Source organism: Ascaphus truei, chromosome 1 (assembly GCF_040206685.1).
Source record: "Ascaphus truei isolate aAscTru1 chromosome 1, aAscTru1.hap1, whole genome shotgun sequence".
In the NCBI taxonomy this organism is placed as follows: Eukaryota; Metazoa; Chordata; class Amphibia; order Anura; family Ascaphidae; genus Ascaphus; species Ascaphus truei.
This window is the reverse complement of record NC_134483.1, coordinates 538,045,250-538,066,729: the sequence shown is the minus strand read 5'-3', so window position 1 is coordinate 538,066,729 and position 21,480 is coordinate 538,045,250. Positions and strand designations below refer to the sequence as shown.

Sequence of the window (21,480 nt, the reverse complement as noted above, 5' to 3'; positions counted from 1 at the left end):
GCATGGGAGAGAGGGAGTGCGCATGGAAAAGGGAGTGAGTGGGAGAGAGGGAGTGCACATGGGAGAGAGGGAGTGCACATGGGAGAGAGAGAGAGAGTGCGCATGGGAGAGAGTGCGCATGGGAGAGAGGGAGTGCGCACGGGAGAGAGGGAGTGCGCACGGGAGAGAGAGAGAGTGCGCATGGGAGAGAGAGAGTGCACATGGGAGAGAGGAAGTGCACATGGGAGAGAGGGAGTGCACATGGGAGAGAGGGAGTGCGCATGGGAGAGAGGGAGAGTGCGCATGGGAGAGAGGGAGAGTGCGCATGAGAGAGAGAGAGTGCGCATGGGAGAGAGGGTGTGTGCATGGGGGAAGAGTGCGCATGGGGGAGAGTGCGCGCATGGGGGAGAGTGTGCGCATGGGGGAGAGCGCGCGCATGGGGGAGAGGGAGTGCGGCGCAGCTGCCTTTATATCTCCAGTATTTCTGATAACAATAAAACACCAGTGAAAGTGTCCCACTTTAGTATCAAGCTCCCGACTGCAAAATGGGGGCAAAAATTAAGCACAAAACGGCACTCTCAGAACAAAAACAGCCATTGTACCTTATTTTTTTGCCACGGTTTTGGCTCCGTTTTGCAGCCGGGAGACTTTGATACATAATCCCATTAATAAACAGACACCATAATGTATACCACAAAAGCTGCCAAAATCCTGCCGTGTTTTTCTTTGTTTTTTTAAACAAACCTTTAATTTCCACTGTAAAAAGAGTTTGGGGAAATCCACATTCAGAAGAATGATTAATATTCATCCACAATTTTACATGGAGACCAATTTACTGCAATAAAAAGATGAATTAACCCCGTGCTCTGCCACGGTGCATTTCATCTCCCTAGAGCACCTAAAAATATAGCCACTTATCCTGTCCCGCACTGAAGCTTATAGATGACAAGCAGGCACAGGTTTACGGCTGGCGCATTACTGCAAATAGAAGCACGCCGTCTCCCTGGGGAGGGTCAAGTTACAGCTTTTTAGTCCCTCATAACAGGGGGGGGGGTGCGCCGGGAAAAGTGTCCGGGGATCCGGCAGTGGAGGTGGGGCTCGCCCAGCGTAACCCAGGCCGGACCCCCTGCGCCCTGGCTGTCGGTACCCCGGCAAAAAGGGCTTTACACAAATAATTCCTAATGCAGGGGTGTGCAAACTCTGCCCCGTGCGCACCCCTGCCTGCTCACCTCAGCGCCTCGCGCCCCGTTCCCCCCTCCGTGCTCGACCCCGGCGTCATTTGATGCTGGGTTACCATAACGACGCGTCGCTGAGAGGGAAGAAAAGTGTATTTTAGAGGCCTCGTGTGGTCCACGGTCATTTCATTTAAATGCCTGGGGGAGAGCGCAGGACATCTATAACTGCCGCAACCCCCTCCCCCCAAAAAAAAAATCTAGTGCCCCTCCAGGGGGTGGGGGGCGTGCCCCTGTCCTAAGGCACCAAAAAGTTGTTTCTGGAGTTCATCGCATTTCTCCAGGGGGTAAAGAGAAACAATTCATAACTAAAAACAGATAACACATTTTAATCTTTAGTTATCAAGATTAACAGACCCCAGAATAAGGGTGGTGCTCAGAATTAGATCAACGTACAAACCACAAACAACCACAAAAAAGCGGTAATTTCTCATCAAATAAATGCATTTTATCATCAATAAATTGGGCTACAGAAAATACATAAGCAATATTAGAAATCCACACAATAAGTTAGCAGAGAATCACTACAACTCCAGTTCCAGTCCTGGGAGGAGTCGGTGTACAGGGGTTCTAGTCCTGGGAGGATTTGTATGCAGGGGCAGGGGTTCTAGTCCTGGGAGGAGTCGGTGTGCTGGGGCAGGGGTTCCAGTCCTGGGAGGAGTTGTATGCAGGGGCAGGGGTTCCAGTCCTGGGAGGAGTCGGTGTGCTGGGGCAGGGGTTCCAGTCCTGGGAGGAGTTGTATGCAGGGGTTCCAGTCCAGGGAGGAGTCGGTGTGCTGGGGCCGGGGTTCCAGTCCTGGGAAGAGTCGGTGTGCTGGGGCAGGGGTTCCAGTCCAGGGAGGAGTCGGTGTGCTGGGGCAGGAGTTCCAGTCCTGGGAAGAGTCGGTGTGCTGGGGCCGGGGTTCCAGTCCTGGGAAGAGTCGGTGTGCTGGGGCCGGGGTTCCAGTCCTGGGAGGAGTTGGTGTGCTGGGGCCGGGGTTCCAGTCCTGGGAAGAGTCGGTGTGCTGGGGCAGGGGTTCCAGTCCTGGGAGGAGGTGGTGTGCCGGGGCAGGGGTTCCAGTCCTGGGAGGAGTCGGTGTGCCGGGGCAGGGGTTCCAGTCCTGGGAGGAGTTGGTGTACAGGGGTTCCAGTCCTGGGAGGATTTGTATGCAGGGGCAGGGGTTCTAGTCCTGGGAGGAGTCGGTGTGCTGGGGCAGGGGTTCCAGTCCTGGGAGGAGTTGTATGCAGGGGCAGGGGTTCCAGTCCTGGGAGGAGTCGGTGTGCTGGGGCAGGGGTTCCAGTCCTGGGAGGAGGTGGTGTGCCGGGGCAGGGGTTCCAGTCCTGGGAGGAGTCGGTGTGCCGGGGCAGGGGTTCCAGTCCTGGGAGGAGTTGGTGTACAGGGGTTCCAGTCCTGGGAGGATTTGTATGCAGGGGCAGGGGTTCTAGTCCTGGGAGGAGTCGGTGTGCTGGGGCAGGGGTTCCAGTCCTGGGAGGAGTTGTATGCAGGGGCAGGGGTTCCAGTCCTGGGAGGAGTCGGTGTGCTGGGGCAGGGGTTCCAGTCCTGGGAGGAGTTGTATGCAGGGGTTCCAGTCCAGGGAGGAGTCGGTGTGCTGGGGCCGGGGTTCCAGTCCTGGGAGGAGTCGGTGTGCTGGGGCAGGGGTTCCAGTCCTGGGAGGAGTCGGTGTGCTGGGGCAGGGGTTCCAGTCCTGGGAGGAGTCGGTGTGCTGGGGCCGGGGTTCCAGTCCTGGGAAGAGTCGGTGTGCTGGGGCAGGGGTTCCAGTCCTGGGAGGAGTCGGTGTGCTGGGGCTGGGGTTCCAGTCCTGGGAAGAGTCGGTGTGCTGGGGCAGGGGTTCCAGTCCTGGGAGGAGTCGGTGTGCTGGGGCAGGGGTTCCAGTCCTGGGAGAAGGTGGTGTGCTGGGGCCGGGGTTCCAGTCCTGGGAAGAGTCGGTGTGCTGGGGCAGGGGTTCCAGTCCTGGGAGGAGTCGGTGTGCTGGGGCCGGGGTTCCAGTCCTGGGAAGAGTCGGTGTGCTGGGGCGGGGGATCCAGTCCTGGGAGGAGTCGGTGTGCCAGGGCAGGGGTTCCAGTCCTGGGAGGAGCTGTATGCAGGGGCAGGGGTTCCAGTCCTGGTAGTAGTCGGTGTGCTGGGGCAGGGGTTCCAGTCCTGGGAGGAGTTGTATGCAGGGGCAGGAGTTCCAGTCCTGGGAGGAGTCGGTGTGCTGGGGCAGGGGTTCCAGTCCTGGGAGGAGTCGGTGTGCTGAGGCAGGGGTTCCAGTCCTGGGAGGAGTCAGTGTGCCGGGGCAGGGGTTCCAGTCCTGGGAGGAGTCGGTGTGCCGGGGCAGGGGTTCCAGTCCTGGGAGGAGTCGGTGTGCCGGGGCAGGGGTTCCAGTCCTGGGAGGAGTTGGTGTGCAGGGGTTCCAGTCCTGGGAGGAGTTGTATGCAGGGGTAGGGGTTCCAGTCCTGGTAGGAGTCGGTGTGCTGGGGCAGGGGTTCCAGTCCTGGGAGGAGTTGTATGCAGAGGCAGGGGTTCCAGTCCTGGGAGGAGTTGGTGTGCTGGGGCAGGGGTTCCAGTCCTGGGAGGAGTCGGTGTGCTGGGACAGGAGTTCCAGTCCTGGGAGGAGTCGGTGTGCTGGGACAGGGGTTCCAGTCCTGGGAGGAGTTGGTGTGATGGAGCAGGGGTTCCAGTCCTGGGAGGAGTTGTATGCAGGGCAGGGGTTCCAGTCCTGGGAGGAGTTGATGTGCTGGGGCAGGGGTTCCAGTCCTGAGAGGAGTTGATTTGCTGGGACAGGGGTTCCAGTCCTGGGAGGAGTCGGTGTGCTGGGACAGGGGTTCCAGTCCTGGGAGGAGTTGATGTGCTGGGGCAGGAGTTCCAGTCCTGGGAGGAGTTCATGTGCTGGGGCAGGGGTTCCAGTCCTGGGAGGAGTCGGTGTGCTGGGACAGGGGTTCCAGTCCTGGGAGGAGTTGATGTGCTGAGACAGGGGTTCCAGTCCTGGGAGGAGTTAATGTGCTGGGGCGGGGGTTCCAGTCCTGGGAGGAGTCGGTGTGTTGGGGCGGGGGTTCCAGTCCTGGGAGGAGTTGATGTGCTGGGGCGGGGGTTCCAGTCCTGGGAGGAGTTGATGTGCTGGGGTGGGGGTTCCAGTCCTGGGAGGAGTTGGTGTGCTGGGGCCAGGGTTCCAGTCCTGGGAGGAGTTAATGTGCTGGCGCAGGGGTTCCAGTCCTGTGAGGAGTTGGTGTGCTGATGCATGGGTTCCAGTCCTGGTAGGAGTTGATGTGCTGGGGCAGGGGTTCCAGTCCTGGGAGGAGTCTTATGCAGGGGCAGGGGTTCCAGTCCTGGGAGGAGTTGATGTGCTGGGGCAGGAGTTCCAGTCCTGGGAGGAGTCGGTGTGCTGGGGCAGGAGTTCCAGTCCTGGGAGGAGTCTGTGTGCAGAGGCGGAGGTTCCAGTCATGGGAGGAGTCGGTGTGCTGGGGCGGGGGTTCCAGTCCTGGGAGGAGTCGGTGTGCTGGTGCGGAGGTTCCAGTCGTGGGAGGAGTCGGTGTGATGGGGCAGAGGTTCTAGTCCTGGGAGGAGTCGTGTGCTGGGGTAGGGGTTCCAGTCCTGGGAGGAGTTGATGTGCTGGGGCAGGGGTTCCAGTCCTAGGAGGAGTTCATGTGCTGGGGCAGGGGTTCCAGTCCTGGGAGGAGTCGGTGTGCTGGGACAGGGGTTCCAGTCCTGGGAGGAGTTGATGTGCTGAGACAGGGGTTCCAGTCCTGGGAGGAGTTGATGTGCTGGGGAGGGGGTTGCAGTCCTGGGAGGAGTTGGTGTGCTGGGGCCGGGGTTCCAGTCCTGGGAGGAGTTAATGTGCTGGGGTGGGGGTTCCAGTCCTGGGAGGAGTTGATGTGCTGGGGTGGGGGTTGCAGTCCTGGGAGGAGTTGGTGTGCTGGGGCCGGGGTTCCAGTCCTGGGAGGAGTTAATGTGCTGGCGCAGGGGTTCCAGTCCTGGGAGGAGTCGGTGTGCTGGGACAGGGGTTCCAGTCCTGGGAGGAGGTGGTGTGCTGGGGCTGGGGTTCCAGTCCTGGGAGGAGTCGGTGTGCTGATGCATGGGTTCCAGTCCTGGGAGGAGTCGGTGTGCTGGGGCAGGGGTTCCAGTCCTGGGAGGAGTCGGTGTGCTGGGGCAGGGGTTCTAGTCCTGGGAGGAGTCAGTGTGCTGGGGGAGGGGTTCCAGTCCTGGGAGGAGTCGGTGTGCCGGGGCAGGGGTTCCAGTCCTGGGAGGAGTTGGTGTGCAGGGGTTCCAGTCCTGGGAGGAGTTGTATGCAGGGGTAGGGGTTCCAGTCCTGGTAGGAGTCGGTGTGCTGGGGCAGGGGTTCCAGTCCTGGGAGGAGTTGTATGCAGAGGCAGGGGTTCCAGTCCTGGGAGGAGTTGGTGTGCTGGGGCAGGGGTTCCAGTCCTGGGAGGAGTCGGTGTGCTGGGACAGGAGTTCCAGTCCTGGGAGGAGTCGGTGTGCTGGGACAGGGGTTCCAGTCCTGGGAGGAGTTGGTGTGATGGAGCAGGGGTTCCAGTCCTGGGAGGAGTTGTATGCAGGGCAGGGGTTCCAGTCCTGGGAGGAGTTGATGTGCTGGGGCAGGGGTTCCAGTCCTGGGAGGAGTTGATTTGCTGGGACAGGGGTTCCAGTCCTGGGAGGAGTCGGTGTGCTGGGACAGGGGTTCCAGTCCTGGGAGGAGTTGATGTGCTGGGGCAGGAGTTCCAGTCCTGGGAGGAGTTCATGTGCTGGGGCAGGGGTTCCAGTCCTGGGAGGAGTCGGTGTGCTGGGACAGGGGTTCCAGTCCTGGGAGGAGTTGATGTGCTGAGACAGGGGTTCCAGTCCTGGGAGGAGTTAATGTGCTGGGGCGGGGGTTCCAGTCCTGGGAGGAGTCGGTGTGTTGGGGCGGGGGTTCCAGTCCTGGGAGGAGTTGATGTGCTGGGGCGGGGGTTCCAGTCCTGGGAGGAGTTGATGTGCTGGGGTGGGGGTTCCAGTCCTGGGAGGAGTTGGTGTGCTGGGGCCAGGGTTCCAGTCCTGGGAGGAGTTAATGTGCTGGCGCAGGGGTTCCAGTCCTGTGAGGAGTTGGTGTGCTGATGCATGGGTTCCAGTCCTGGTAGGAGTTGATGTGCTGGGGCAGGGGTTCCAGTCCTGGGAGGAGTCTTATGCAGGGGCAGGGGTTCTAGTCCTGGGAGGAGTTGATGTGCTGGGGCAGGAGTTCCAGTCCTGGGAGGAGTCGGTGTGCTGGGGCAGGAGTTCCAGTCCTGGGAGGAGTCTGTGTGCAGGGGCGGAGGTTCCAGTCATGGGAGGAGTCGGTGTGCTGGGGCAGGGGTTCCAGTCCTGGGAGGAGTCGGTGTGCTGGTGCGGAGGTTCCAGTCGTGGGAGGAGTCGGTGTGATGGGGCAGAGGTTCTAGTCCTGGGAGGAGTCGTGTGCTGGGGTAGGGGTTCCAGTCCTGGGAGGAGTTGATGTGCTGGGGCAGGGGTTCCAGTCCTAGGAGGAGTTCATGTGCTGGGGCAGGGGTTCCAGTCCTGGGAGGAGTCGGTGTGCTGGGACAGGGGTTCCAGTCCTGGGAGGAGTTGATGTGCTGGGGCAGGGGTTCCAGTCCTGGGAGGAGTTGATGTGCTGGGGTGGGGGTTGCAGTCCTGGGAGGAGTTGGTGTGCTGGGGCAGGGGTTCCAGTCCTGGGAGGAGTTGATGTGCTGGGGTGGGGGTTGCAGTCCTGGGAGGAGTCGGTGTGCTGGGGCCGGGGTTCCAGTCCTGAGAGGTGTTGATGTGCTGGGACAGGGGTTCCAGTCCTGGGAGGAGTTGATGTGCTGGGGCAGGGGTTCCAGTCCTGGGAGGAGTTGATGTGCTGGGGTGGGGGTTGCAGTCCTGGTAGGAGTCGGTGTGCTGGGGCCGGGGTTCCAGTCCTGAGAGGAGTTGATGTGCTGGGACAGGGGTTCCAGTCCTGGGAGGAGTTGGTGTACAGGGGTTCCAGTCCTGGGAGGATTTGTATGCAGGGGCAGGGGTTCTAGTCCTGGGAGGAGTCGGTGTGCTGGGGCAGGGGTTCCAGTCCTGGGAGGAGTTGTATGCAGGGGCAGGGGTTCCAGTCCTGGGAGGAGTCGGTGTGCTGGGGCAGGGGTTCCAGTCCTGGGAGGAGGTGGTGTGCCGGGGCAGGGGTTCCAGTCCTGGGAGGAGTCGGTGTGCCGGGGCAGGGGTTCCAGTCCTGGGAGGAGTTGGTGTACAGGGGTTCCAGTCCTGGGAGGATTTGTATGCAGGGGCAGGGGTTCTAGTCCTGGGAGGAGTCGGTGTGCTGGGGCAGGGGTTCCAGTCCTGGGAGGAGTTGTATGCAGGGGCAGGGGTTCCAGTCCTGGGAGGAGTCGGTGTGCTGGGGCAGGGGTTCCAGTCCTGGGAGGAGTTGTATGCAGGGGCAGGGGTTCCAGTCCTGGGAGGAGTCGGTGTGCTGGGGCCGGGGTTCCAGTCCTGAGAGGAGTTGATGTGCTGGGACAGGGGTTCCAGTCCTGGGAGGAGTTGATGTGCTGGGGCAGGGGTTCCAGTCCTGGGAGGAGTTGATGTGCTGGGGTGGGGGTTGCAGTCCTGGTAGGAGTCGGTGTGCTGGGGCCGGGGTTCCAGTCCTGAGAGGAGTTGATGTGCTGGGACAGGGGTTCCAGTCCTGGGAGGAGTTGATGTGCTGGGGCAGGGGTTCCAGTCCTGGGAGGAGTTGATGTGCTGGGGTGGGGGTTGCAGTCCTGGGAGGAGTTGGTGTGCTGTGGCAGGGGTTCCAGTCCTGGGAGGAGTTGATGTGCTGGGGTGGGGGTTGCAGTCCTGGGAGGAGTTGGTGTGCTGGGGCCGGGGTTCCAGTCCTGGGAGGAGTTAATGTGCTGGCGCAGGGGTTCCAGTCCTGGGAGGAGTTGGTGTGCTGGGGCCGGGGTTCCAGTCCTGGGAGGAGTTAATGTGCTGGCGCAGGGGTTCCAGTCCTGGGAGGAGTCGGTGTGCTGGGACAGGGGTTCCAGTCCTGGGAGGAGGTGGTGTGCTGGGGCTGGGGTTCCAGTCCTGGGAGGAGTCGGTGTGCTGATGCATGGGTTCCAGTCCTGGGAGGAGTCGGTGTGCTGGGGCAGGGGTTCCAGTCCTGGGAGGAGTCGGTGTGCTGGGGCAGGGGTTCTAGTCCTGGGAGGAGTTGATGTGCTGGGGCAGGAGTTCCAGTCCTGGGAGGAGTCAGTGTGCTGGGGGAGGGGTTCCAGTCCTGGGAGGAGTCTGTGTGCAGGGGCGGACGTTCCAGTCCTGGGAGGAGTCTGTGTGCAGGGGCGGACGTTCCAGTCCTGGGAGGAGTCGGTGTGCTGGGGCAATGAGTTCAAGTTCTGGGGAGAGTCTGTGAGCTAAGCATTGGGTTTACGTTTTGCTCTGTGCTGCGCCATATTCAGGAAGATTGTTCGCCAAGCTTGACGTGCAGACAGGTTCACCTCCCCTCATTGGGTGTGTAACCGCGGCAGCACTATCTCTTGAGCCCAGGCTTTAAGCTTTCTCAGCCGCTGGTCCGGAGGCAGTAAGTCTCGCTACATCTGTACATGACCCCATGCACTTTGCATTGTATTATTTCATTAACCCAAGCCACTGATTGCCTACTGTGTGTGCCTTGCATAGAGGATAACCTCCTACGCGTTTCAAACTACAAGTTCTTTATCTCCTTGCTCCTTTTTGGCTGTGCTCTACTCCTCACTTTTCTACCTAGATCTCTCATCAGCAGCTGCACGTCTCCCCAGTCTGAAGGAGGGGATTGTGAGTACTATATTTTCCATATTAAGCGGACATTCCCAATGAAACAGAGTGTTGGTGACAACTTCACTTGCCCCCTGTTTTCAGGGGTTATCGGTCATGTGAAAGTGCTTTATGGATAAACTCTTTTACTGCATTGTACATTGATTAACCTGTGCCCCCAATAATCTGGATCTAATTCATTGTTATATTGGCTTTGTACTTGAGCACTCTTACCACGCTCCTTATCTGCCTTACAGTGGAGGCTGCTGACCTATAGAGACATAACATCTACAGTCATATCCTACCCAGCTCTGCTTCTGAAGCCCACTGTAACTTGTAGCTGGTGCAGACATACCATTCCCACAGGCACGGATTCCTGCATAATGTTCTTCCAACAGACAATTCACACACAGCTCTGGACAATGGAGTAATAAACACGTCTGTTGCTAACACTAACAGCACTGAGTCTTAGAATGCTACAAATAAGTAATGTGTGAGGCTTCACAGAACGTAACGAGGGACGTGTGTACTTACATTAACCCTTTGGTTGCCGCCCTGCAGTATCATTTAATTAACAGATCTGAGTCTAGAGCAGGGGTGGCTGACTACAGGCCTCAAGGGCCACCAACAAGCCAGGTATTCGTGATATCCCTGCTTCAGCACAGGTGGCTCAATAATTTTGACTGAGCCACTGATTAAGCCACCTGTGCTGACGCAGGGACACAGGGGCTGGCTGGCAAATTTTGGACCGGGAGGGGCAAGCTCAATCAACCGGCCCAAGAATCAGGCGTCCCACGCACCATACACAGACGCACGCACCACACAGGCACCATACACAGACGCACGCACCACACAGGCACCATACACAGACGCACGCACCACACAGGCACCATACACAGACGCACGCACCACACAGGCACCATACACAGACGCACGCACCACACAGGCACCATACACAGACGCACGCACCACACACAGACGCACGCACCACACAGGCACCATACACAGACGCACGCACCACACAGGCACCATACACAGATGCACGCACCACACAGGCACCATACACAGACGCACGCACTATACATAGAGTGACCAGATTTACAAAAGTAAAAACTGGGACACATTAAAAAAAATGTTATAAAACAAATGATATCACCAACTGCGCCTTCTCATTTTTGTCTCTCTACCCCGCTCTGTCCCCCCTCTCTCACACACACACACCCCTTTCTCTCTCCCTCCCCCCATATCCCTCTATTCTCGTTCTCCCCACCCCTACATTCTCATTCCACCCCTCCCTGTCTCTCTCTCTTTCCCCCCATTCTCTCTCTCCCCCATTCTCTCTCTCTCCCCCATTCTCTCTCACTCTCCCTCCCCTCATTCTCATTCTCTCTCTCATTCTCTCATCACCCATTCTCTCTCCCTCCCTCTCTCTCCCCCCACATTCTCTAGCACTCTCTCCCAATTCTCTGTCCCCCATTCTCTCCCTCCCTCCCTCCCTCCCTCCCTCTCCTCTCCCCTCCCTCTCTCCCGTGTCTCTCCTCCGTTTTCTGTCTCTCTCCCCCCATTCTCTGTCTCTCTCTATCCCCCCCCCATTCTCTGTGTCTCTCTCTCCCCTCCATTCTCTGTCTCTGTCCCTCCCCCCATTCTTTGTCTCCCCCCCCCCATTCTTTGTCTCTCTCTCCCCTCCCCCATTCTGTGTCTCGCCTCCATTTCTGTTTCTCTCCCCCCCATTCTCTGTCTCAATCCCCCCATTCTCTGTCTTCCCCCATTCTCTCTCCCCCTCATTCTCTCTCCCCACATTCTCTCGCTCTCTCCCCCCATTCTCTCCGCCCATTCTCTCCCTCTATCCCCCATTCTCTCCCTCCCTCTCCTCTCCCCCATTCTCTGTGTCTCTCCTCCATTTTCTGTCTCTCTCCCCTCCATTCTCTGTCTCTTTTCTCCATTCTGTCTCTCTCCCCCATTCTCTGTCTCCCCCCCCATTCTGTCTCTCTCCCCCCATTCTTTGTCTCTCTCTCTCTCCCCCCCCCCCACTCTGTGCCCCTCTTCCCATGCTGTGCCCACTCCCCACACTGTCTCTCCCCATGCTGTGCCTGTGCCTCTCTCTCTGCCTCTCTCCATGCTGTGCCTCTCTCTGTGTCTCTTTCACCCCCCTCCCCCACTCATTGTGTGAGTGTGTGTCCGTGTCCCCCATTCGGACCATACCTGCATGGGTGGAGGAAGCCATCTTGAGCCCTGGCAGCAGACACCGGAAGTTCTCACTTACACTTTCGGGTCTCAGACCCGGCCCCTGCTCTCCTCCATGCATTGTCTGCTCTCTGCTGCCCCCCTGCTCTGATGGTCAAAAGCGGAACAGCCACAAAAAAACCGGAACATTTTACAGCATGCAGGGCGGCCGGGACAGACTAAAAAACCGGGACAGAGGTTAAAAAAACGGGACTGTCCCGGCTAAACCGGGACACCTGGTCACCCTAACTATACAGACACCATACAAATTGTATGCATTGTGTTGTATTATTGTTATGCTGATTAGGTGTCCAGTAAATACTGTTATACCACAACCTGTGTGTAATTACTGGGTACATTGTCATGAAAGGGGCTATCCCCATGTGTGCGGATCCCTTCCAAGTGGAGGCGCTGTATATGTGTAAGTGTACAGGTCACCCCAGGCTCCCTTCAGCGGAGAATCAGGCTTCCTGTAAGCCATACAGGTAAAGCACCACGATAGCGTCCCTAGAGACAGGGGGAAAGGGGGCTACATTTTGATGCGCTGCTGAGATTTAGACATGGGGTGCCAGACTCAGTAGTGCAAATAAAAGAGGAAAAATATATACCATGTTCTCACTTTCCAAGAAACAGGTCCTCGACTGGGCCCTGGAGCTCAACGAGGCTCCCCGTCATGTGGCCGCGGTGGGGGACATACCATTTGACACCACCCCCAAGGAAGTCCTGGACCAACTAAGGCCTCCGGGGTTTTGCCAACGTCCGGCAAATAGGCGGAAAGTGGGACCCCACGTTCCGCCGGCATATCCTCATCATGGCAACCCGCCACAAGGTATTTTATATAAAATAATCATTTATAAATTATACCATACCATGCAGGAACTGAACCCATGAACATTCATATGCTAGTTCAATTCTCCAGCTGCTACACCACATGGTTGGAGTGATGAATATCACTCTATAAACAAACTTAACATCTACTGCACTGCGAGCAGCGAGCATTGTCTGAAGGGTTCCATGTAATAATGGATTTGAGGCAAAAGCTATGCGCTCATTTGCATGTCATTTCCCAGAATCCCTTGCTAAAGTGGGAGCACTGTATGCTAGGTGATAATGGTGAAAAGCAGCGTTGCAGACTTGTCTAAGACATATGAATGTGCTCACAAGGAATATTTTTATTTGCTATATGATGCAGGGTAAAACATTTAATAATTAAATCAAATAAATACACACACTTATTTCCAATTAAAGCTGCAGTTCAAGCTGCCGTTTTTTTTTTTTTTTTAAGTGTTGTTTTTTTACTTCAATAGTTAAATGTGTGTAATACCAACATACCTACTGAAGATCAAAGCTGCAGGTCAATCCCTTCTCCTTTGATTGATCAGTGAAGATTGGTGACATCATTACAAGTTGGTGTCTGATAAACGCCCCCTTTTTCAGTGTGAGTGAAATGCTTATGGATATTCATGAGCACTTCTCCACTGACATGTGCAAGAGGGAGGGTAGGGCTCACAAAGGGGTGTGCCAGGGTTTGTGACAGGACATGAAGGGGCAGTGCCTTAGCAAATGGTTGCTATAGGAACAAACATGCTTGTTAAAATAGAATACAAGAAAATTGGTCTTTCAAAGTTGTTTTTTTAAAAACAGAAAATGCTAAAAGTATTTTTTCTTACTACAGAACTGATTTTTTTTTTAAAAACACACATGCAGGATATTGCTTGAACTGCAGCTTTAACAGCAGCACTCTGCAGGTAGCCCTGAAGAGGAGAGAATGAGCTGCTGGGCTCTGCAGCGCCACCTTCTGGCCAGAATGTACAGTGCAGCACACAGCTTTTCTCCTCTCTGCACCGGCCCAATTTCTTCATATCTGACTGGCCTTGGGGGGGGGGGAATTCCCCCTTTGCCCCCCTGGCCAGTCCGCTCCCGAGCAGGGGTATCCCTAATACCTGGACTGTCGGTGGCTCTTGAGGACTGGAGTTGGCCACTCCTGGTCTAGAGACCTGATATATCAATGTAAACAACCGCAAATAGAAGGTTTTTTTTTTTTTTTTTTGCAGCATTGATCCATTTCCTGCTTGCGTTAAGTGTATAAACGTCTTTCTTACATTTGGCGCAAATCGTTGGCCAGAAAAGTTTACGCCCCCTCAGCCCCAGCAGATTTATTGGACTCAAATACAAGATAAAAAAGGGACGCATGAGACGCGGATACATCTCATTATAAGGTGTCATGTAACTTCTCCCTAACTCCTACTGACAAACTTTTAAATCGCAACATGACACGCACAGGAGCAACACTTGGAGCAAAGACCTGGATACGTTACCGGAAACAGACACAAGATGGAAGTGATGCAGCTACCATGGATTTTGCCTTGATACATCCACCCATAGATGTGTGTGTGCAAAGCCGTCCAACAGCCTGATGTACACTGTGATTGGAGGTTGTTAAATCTGCTTTTGTGAGTGTGGAATTCAGCTTCAACATGAAATCATTAATAAGCGACTTTGCAACCTGAGCCCACACATCCCTCTATTTAAGTAGAACGCAATAAATATCTGGAAATGCAGAGACATCCCTGGCTGACAGGAAACAGATGCTCTATACATCCCTAAGCCCGTGAAGTTGTACATTATGGGGGCTATAGAGCATGGTCCAAACACTGCACTTTTACCTTTATAATATGTTAATACAGGGGTGCGCAAATTTTTCCCCGTGTGCCCCCCCCTGGCTTCTCTCCTCTGCGCCTCGTGCCCCTCCCCCCCCTCACCCCCAAGCCCAGGCTTCAAATGACGCGCAGGGTCATGTGATGTCACGTCGCCATGGTAACATGACATCACGTGACCCCGCTGCGTCATTTGAAGCCGGGTTACCAGGACGACGCGTCGCTGGAAGGGAAGGTAAGAGTATTATAGAGGCCTCGCGCGGTCCCCCGGTATTTAATTTAAATGCCTGGGCGGAGAGCGCGGGACCTCTATAACTGCCGCCCCCCCAGTTTACGCACCGCTGTGTTAATACATAGAAAATGACGGCAGATAAAAAAAAACACTTGACCCACCTAGTTGGCACATTTCCCTATTTGTTAGGATACTTCAGACCCATTAGGTCCTTACCTTTCTTGCTAATTTGAGATAGTCGTGTCTATCTCAAATGGTTTTGAATTCTTCTACTGTATTAGCCTCTTCCACCTATGCTGGAAGTCTGTTCCATGAATCTACCACCTTTCCTGTGAAAAAGTTCTCTCCACAGTTCCCCCCAGCCTGCCACCATCACCTTCCGAGTATACTCTCTGGTTCTAGCAAGACCGCTGTCTGGGCGAGGTCTTATCAATGACCTATAAAGTGGCATTACCACTGTAACCAGTCCTTATTCTGCCCCCAGACTGATACCTGCTGCTGAGTTTGGGGCCCGAGTCCTCTAGTTCTGGGTGATATGCCACATGTGTCGTTAGGTCAGACAACGGGAGACAGGCTACAGTAATGTTTGTATGATATAACCGTATTTATATAGCAGATATTGATGAACACTCTGGTCCCCTGTGATTCTTCTCAAAGGATCACTACATACATTACATAACATGCCCCCCTAAAAGCTGCGCAGGTGTATGTCAGTATCTGGTGCTGCGGCCACCCAATTCTGGATACCAAGGCCTGTATGATGGTGCCGGCACACCGTTGGGGCTCATTAATGTGGATAAGTGTAGCGGGCCTGTACTTTACAAAACGCGTCGGTACCACTTCAGATGAATGTGGTTGAGGGTCCCCTCCCACGGGGCTCGTTCCTCCATGTTGCTCTCACTCCGGTGTTCCACTGGGACTCCCGGCAATTTGCTGTTCTCCCTCCAGTCAGTGCCCGCGCTCTCTGTCGGGACGTAGACTATTTCCCGCGTCACATGCACATCAGTCCGGAGAACCCTCAGGCTCGTGCAGATCTCCCCTCACGTGCTCTTCCAGCCCTTCTTAAAGTCTCCTTTCCTCTTAGTCCCACCTCTTCCACAGCCTTTGCTATTGGCTGATCCCTAGGTCCATCATCAGTCACATGTCCATGGCACACTGGAGAGAAACCTGACAGGGGGCAGTGTGAGGCTGTTGCATACATCGTAGAGAGTTACACCACCTTCTCTCTTCCTCTTGCTAATACCTTTCACCTTCTCTCTTCCTCTTACCTTTCCCAATAAAAACCCACAAATCTACCGGCTTTCCCCATTGCTTAGTTACATCGTATGCTTACTTGTAAGTCAGCTGAAAGAATGACTCTCGAAGTTCCAGGTTCCTTTCTCTGATTATGGTGTTATCAATCCTACATTATTCTTTTGGGACTTTTGTGGACCAAGTGCATGACTGTACACATCTTGGCATTACATTGTAGCTTCCACACTCTTAACCACTCGCCTAGCTTTTCTAAATAATTAATCACTTGTTTACCCCTCCTGGCTTGTGAATGGTTTGATCTCTTACCAAAAATAAATGATATGACTCTCGAGACAAAATTGACCTCTTTTCTGCCAGAGGGATGTTTTTTTAAATGTGGCACAGAGACCCCAACTACTATACATAACCTACTGACATCTTCAGACCACGTATTATCCCCCTGTTAGACTGTTAGCTTTTGTGGTCAGATACCACACCACGCCATTATTTTGTAATGCCCCACGTGAGAAAGGTGCATGTACTGAGATATGCCAAGCAGGGGGGGGTGGGATCAGTCAGGTGAAAAAGTCTTTAAAGGAGAATTGGTGTCCTTCCAATAAGTTCTGCACTCTTCCTGGCAATATAGTCACTTGTGTAGGAGGAAGACTATTTATAATCCCGGATGGATCAGCAGTTTCCCACTCATTACTAAGCAATACTGTCAGCATACAAATACAAGTGCCCTCTTTAAAAGGCCGACATAAAGTATATATATATATATATACATATATATACATATATATACATATATATACATATATATACATATATATACATATATATACATATATATACATATATATATATATATATATATATATATATATATATATATATATATACACACACACACACACACACACACACACACACACATACATACGTTTTAAGTTATGGTGGGTGAAAAAGGCAACAAGAAATCTCCACCGTATTGCATATATCAAATAAAAAGATCACTTGTGAGCACATTCACATGAGAGAAAGAGAGAGAGAAACACACATATATAAAAAAAATCCATGATCGAAGTGCAATAGTACTATTATAATTGTAATTCTATATTAATAGCACTTAGAATAATGTTACTGTTGGACTTGCAGTTCCACATGGTTTTATAGTTTTATTTTGGGAATCTTTTCTCCCTTCTAAGTATAGATGCTGCATACATATTTCTAATATATTTTCCAAATAGCTTTTCCCCTCAGATTTAAGAAATAAAGAATGGTGTTTGTCACTCACAAGACCACTCCTCTTTTAATGCCACTTTGACCTCTGTATGAAGGGTAACTTATTGACTGAAACGTCGTTTTTCTATGGATGCTAAATACATTCTTTTGAACATTTGCTGTGCGGCGTCTATTCTTCCGACCATGCTTTGGGTGGGGTATCAAATACCAATATATACACCTTATGATATGTGCACGTGCCAATATTATGATTAGTTAGAGGAATGCACTGCTTACTGAATATTGTGTATATGTATATCTGGACTGGAGCCGAGGGCGGGCCTCAGATGAGTGGAGCTGGGGGCAGGCCCCACAGAGGAGTGGAGCTGAGAGCAGGCCCCACAGGAGTGGAGCTGGGAGCAGGTCCCACAGAGGAGTGGAGCTGGGAGCAGGCCCCACCGAGGAGTGGAGCTGGGAGCAGGCCCCACAGAGGAGTGGAGCTGGGAGCAGGCCCCACAGAGGAGTGGAGCTGGGAGCAGGCCCCACCGAGGAGTGGAGCTGGGAGCAGGCCCCACAGAGGAGTGGAGCTGGGAGCAGGCCCCACAGAGGAGTGGAGCTGGGAGCAGGCCCCACAGAGGAGTGGAGCTGGGAGCAGGCCCCACCGAGGAGTGGAGCTGGGAGCAGGCCCCACAGAGGAGTGGAGCTGGGAGCAGGCCCCACAGAGGAGTGGAGCTGGGGGCAGGCCCCACAGGAGGAGTGGAGCTGGGGGCAGGCCCCACAGGAGGAGTGGAGCTGGGGGCAGGCCCCACAGGAGGAGTGGAGCTGGGGGCAGGCCCCACAGAGGAGTGGAGCTGGGGGCAGGCCCCACAGAGGAGTGGAGCTGGGGGCAGGCCCCACAGAGGAGCGGAGCTGGCCCCACAGAGGAGTGGAACTGGGGGCAGGCCCCACAGAGGAGTGGAGCTGGTGGCGGACTCTGTGGCACAACATAGCTTGGGCGGGTGCGCGGCTGGATGTTGAAGTTGAATCCAATCTCTGGCATGGGCTGAAGGGGGAGCATAGCAGGAGAGCCCTGGCTTTCCCCTCACTGTTGGCTGCCATGGGAGGGCGAAGAGGCAGTGCAGGCTGGTGCTACCAGGCTAGTGTGGGGTCCCCTCAGGGCACCAGTAGCACCTGTCTAAAGCCGGCTAAGGCTCCAGAGACCCCCTGGTTGACATGATATTTTTTTGTGCCATACACCAACACAACAAAACTACAATTATCTCTGGAACTGGGAAGTCCCCGGTCGGAGGGCCATGGATCAGACCTGGGGTTCTCCTGGTTCTACCAATGTTTAAAAAAAAAAAAAAAAAAACGTTTTTGGTGGGTCATTGCGGTTTTAACATATCAATGTTATCGTTGTAATAACTAGTCAGTCCAGCTCACATACCTACAATGCAAAGAAAGGATGCAGAGGGAACGCTACGAGATAAACCTTTGCTGCCAGAGGGATCTGTAATCCATTGCTTTTCCTATCAAGAGTTAAACTAAAATAATGTAACTTTGCCTGTGCTTTTCCATAAAATCCCAAACAATCGGGCCTTCTATATAGTGGGTGCACGACTGAGCGCGTGGCGTCGAGCGCGCCAGATGCACAGGTGATTCGTGGCCTGTGGGATCTGGAGGAGACATGACCTGTTGGATCTGCACGAAACGGGTCTCAAGAGCAGCTGTGATTCAGTTTGGGGGCGTGCCCGTGACGTCACGTGAGCACTGTGCCCTCATTGGCTGAATCGCGCCGTCGCACAACAAAATAAAAAGATTTTTTCTCGGGAAAACATTGTCCATGGCCGTGCGCATTGCCCTACCGCAATTGTTTGCGGGGCGCGCACCGTCGCTCTGACTATGGATGCGACCTAATTTAGTTGCGCTAATCCATTGTTGCTGAATTTCTGTACATGTAAAAACTTTAAGATGTTCTAATGGGCTTTGTGATTCAGGTACAGCTTACAATGCTACTTTAGGAAACTGCATTAAAGCAGCAAACCATGTGAAATCTTACTTTATTTCTTTTGTTAATACATCAGTTCTGTAGTATTAAATACGAATGTGCTATTTTATTTCAAATTCAACTCAATGTCATTTTTAATGAGTTTGAATATACTGAGCATCCTTTAATTGCTATAGCAGGTTTAGCCCATCTCCCCAGCAGTGCAATATCTTTGCAACACTTTCCTGTTTGTGGTCATTTGTTGCCAATATTCCCAGCAGTTTGAGCTGCAAACTGTAACAATAGATAATGTTACCTTACTATAAAATCAGGATACATTGTAGCTGCTGAGTTACACTGACTGAAGGATTGATTGAAACTGAAAGGCAGCCATTTAGTTAGGCACACAATCCGGATTTTTACAGATTTATAACACCAAACTATTGCCAGCTTAGATAAGAATATAAAATTATACATTGTCACATGCTATACATATAAAAATAAGACAAAAAAGGGAAATGTAGTATTGCTGCTTTAATCTAGTTTTTTTTATGTAGATAAAATTAAAAAAGTTTTTGTGCTTTTGAGCATGTTTATCAAGATTTGCATTATACTACCATAAACATACACATTGTATTGCTACCAAAGCTGGCAAATAAATGACACTCTATTATATTAGTGAGTGGCCCGTTACAGGCTGCAGAAAATGGGGGAAAAAGACAAAGATCTTTGGACCCAGTTTGCACAATGCACATGGCCTGAAAAAAATAAATCAAATTAATCTAAATAAATGCTTCATTTCACTGCTGTCTGTACCAACAAGAACACTTATACCTCAACTAATGTGTTTAGTAATAACATTTGAGTTTAATACTTTTTTTTTTTTTTTTACAGCGCTGCCATTGTATGCTGCGCTGTACAAAGTCACATGGAGCTGTCACCGGGATTTCACCCAGTGTTCTCGGCCAAAGCCTTTACTCACTGAGCCTCTACTTCAGCCCTATTTATTTGGGATAGGCGTAGTTTGGCGAGCTAATTCACTTGACTAGTCGGTTACCCCCACTTCTTAATTGTGGCATTACGTTAGTTCATAAACGTCTCTTTTGTTGAATTAACATTTACTTTTCATTGTGAAAACTACTGAAGTTTCTCATTTGGGAACATGGATTACTTTTCACACTTATCATAAGGGCAGATGAGCTGAGTTGATATACAGACTGAAGTACAGGTCATTCATTTTACATGAGGATGGGAGATGGAGGATGGGAGATGGAGGATGGGAGGGGGTGGGTAGCTTCCAAAAATACCATCAGCTGTTGGTGCATAGTCATGCTTCTCTGCTGCAGTTCCTCCCCCACCACTGCCTGTATTAGCTGTCTCTCCCTGTGTTATATGAATATTATAACCTTACCTTGAAACACCATAGAGCAGTAAGAATCACTAATGTCTGTGTCCGGTGTCTGCACATTTTCAGCATGAAGGATGAAGACCCTGAGCATTCCTCCTGGCTATGTAACTGTGCTATTCCTCAGTTTTCCTCTCCTAGATGCTGGGAGCTCCCTGAGTTCCTCTCTCTCCAGCTTCACTGGACAAGTAAGCCACTAACACATTTGTTCTGTCACATGGACAGGCTTTTAAAGTGGTACTAGCCCCTATTCTATAAACTCCATGTGCCAGCCTTGTGTGACTGAAAAGACAACTGCCAAGCGTAATTTAGGAAGTAAAAATTTTTGCGGCCAGTAAGATCCTGTACACGCCTTATAATCTTTGCCATTAATTTTATTAGCTACTTCCCTCTTTTTCTCTTCCAGTTATATCTATCCTGCATACCCTCTCCAAACCCACTGAAAATGATCATACTACAAATTGCATAGAAAATCTGCGTGTACAACTGTCAAACTCGGAGAAGAACCCTGTGAGGTTCACAATCTTGTGCACTGTGTGTTTCAATAAAAGGTGTCATGATGTCATGAAATATTATGTATTTGAATCAATCTGGGGGTTATTGTTAATGTAGCTACAGTTTGATTTTAAAAATACAATATATTGGGGTTATGACAGGTCAAGACTCTTCCTGGGTCTGGCCAGAGCTTCAAAAAGGATTTAATTGGTGGGTTATCACGTACTGTATGGACCACTAGAACTACCAGATGGGATTAAAATATGGCCCTTTTGACAACTTTATAAACAGGATCCTTTTGGAGCTACCTTCAAAGTCATTCTCTGGAGGGTTCTGCAAGGTTCAGGGGGCGTAGCTAAGAAAGTATTCAAGAGTGACTTTATTAAAAATGAGAATATCATGTGACGTCATCCACTGTACATACTAAGAGTTACATATCTGCAAAGAGTCGCATGCAATGACACCACACACGACAGCAGTAAGAGGTGCCAAGGACAGATATTCATTCATCACTCACATTTAGGAACAAGGTCAAAATTAGTCTCACTGCGTCCGTCATAATCGCCTGAATCTATTGCTATGACTCACGTGTGTCTAAGTATTAGAAAAAGGAAGTTATGATTGCATTTATATATTGAAGGCAAAAACTTAAACGTCGTTTGCTAAGAGCTTTTATACTTTGTTGTAAAACCGTGATTTAGGACGGGGGTGGGCTTATGTTGTTTGAATGGGGGAAAATATTGTACATAAGACATGGCAAGGTATTATGAAAATAAGATTTCAACAGAGGTGTGTTTTGGACCAAACGTGAATGCTCATATTTCTACGCCAGTGATCTTTCTGGATGTGCTCATTAGCTATGATGCTCCGTTATTCTTTTATTACGGAATATTGTTGTATACAATAAATCATAGATATTACTTTATATTACTCTCGAACTCATTATTATTGTACTTACGATATCCTATAAGGATGTAAGGCCTTTTTCTACAGATACAACTTTGTAATAGGATGCTTTTTATTTAGTGTGAGAATATAATCCTGCTGCAAGACAGTATTCTGAGCCAAAAGGTGTGACCCCTGTGTTGTAGTTGCATTGGAGAACAAAACTGCATATTGAATTGTAGAGGGTA

General features: G+C 52.1%; 1 protein-coding gene across 4 annotated transcripts in view; it reads right to left on the bottom strand.

The window, feature by feature from the left end:
* DYSF (dysferlin) overlaps window positions 1–20,054 on the bottom strand; it is a 406,918-nt gene extending 386,864 nt beyond the window's left edge. For all 4 annotated transcript variants that reach the window (XM_075573113.1, XM_075573169.1, XM_075573215.1 and 1 more), the window contains exon 1: window positions 19,859–20,054. In XM_075573113.1, coding sequence (XP_075429228.1) covers window positions 19,859–19,946 — 88 coding nt within the window. In that variant the 5' untranslated portion in view covers window positions 19,947–20,054. The remainder of the gene's footprint in view (window positions 1–19,858) is intronic.
* Window positions 20,055–21,480: the final 1,426 nt, after the last annotated feature.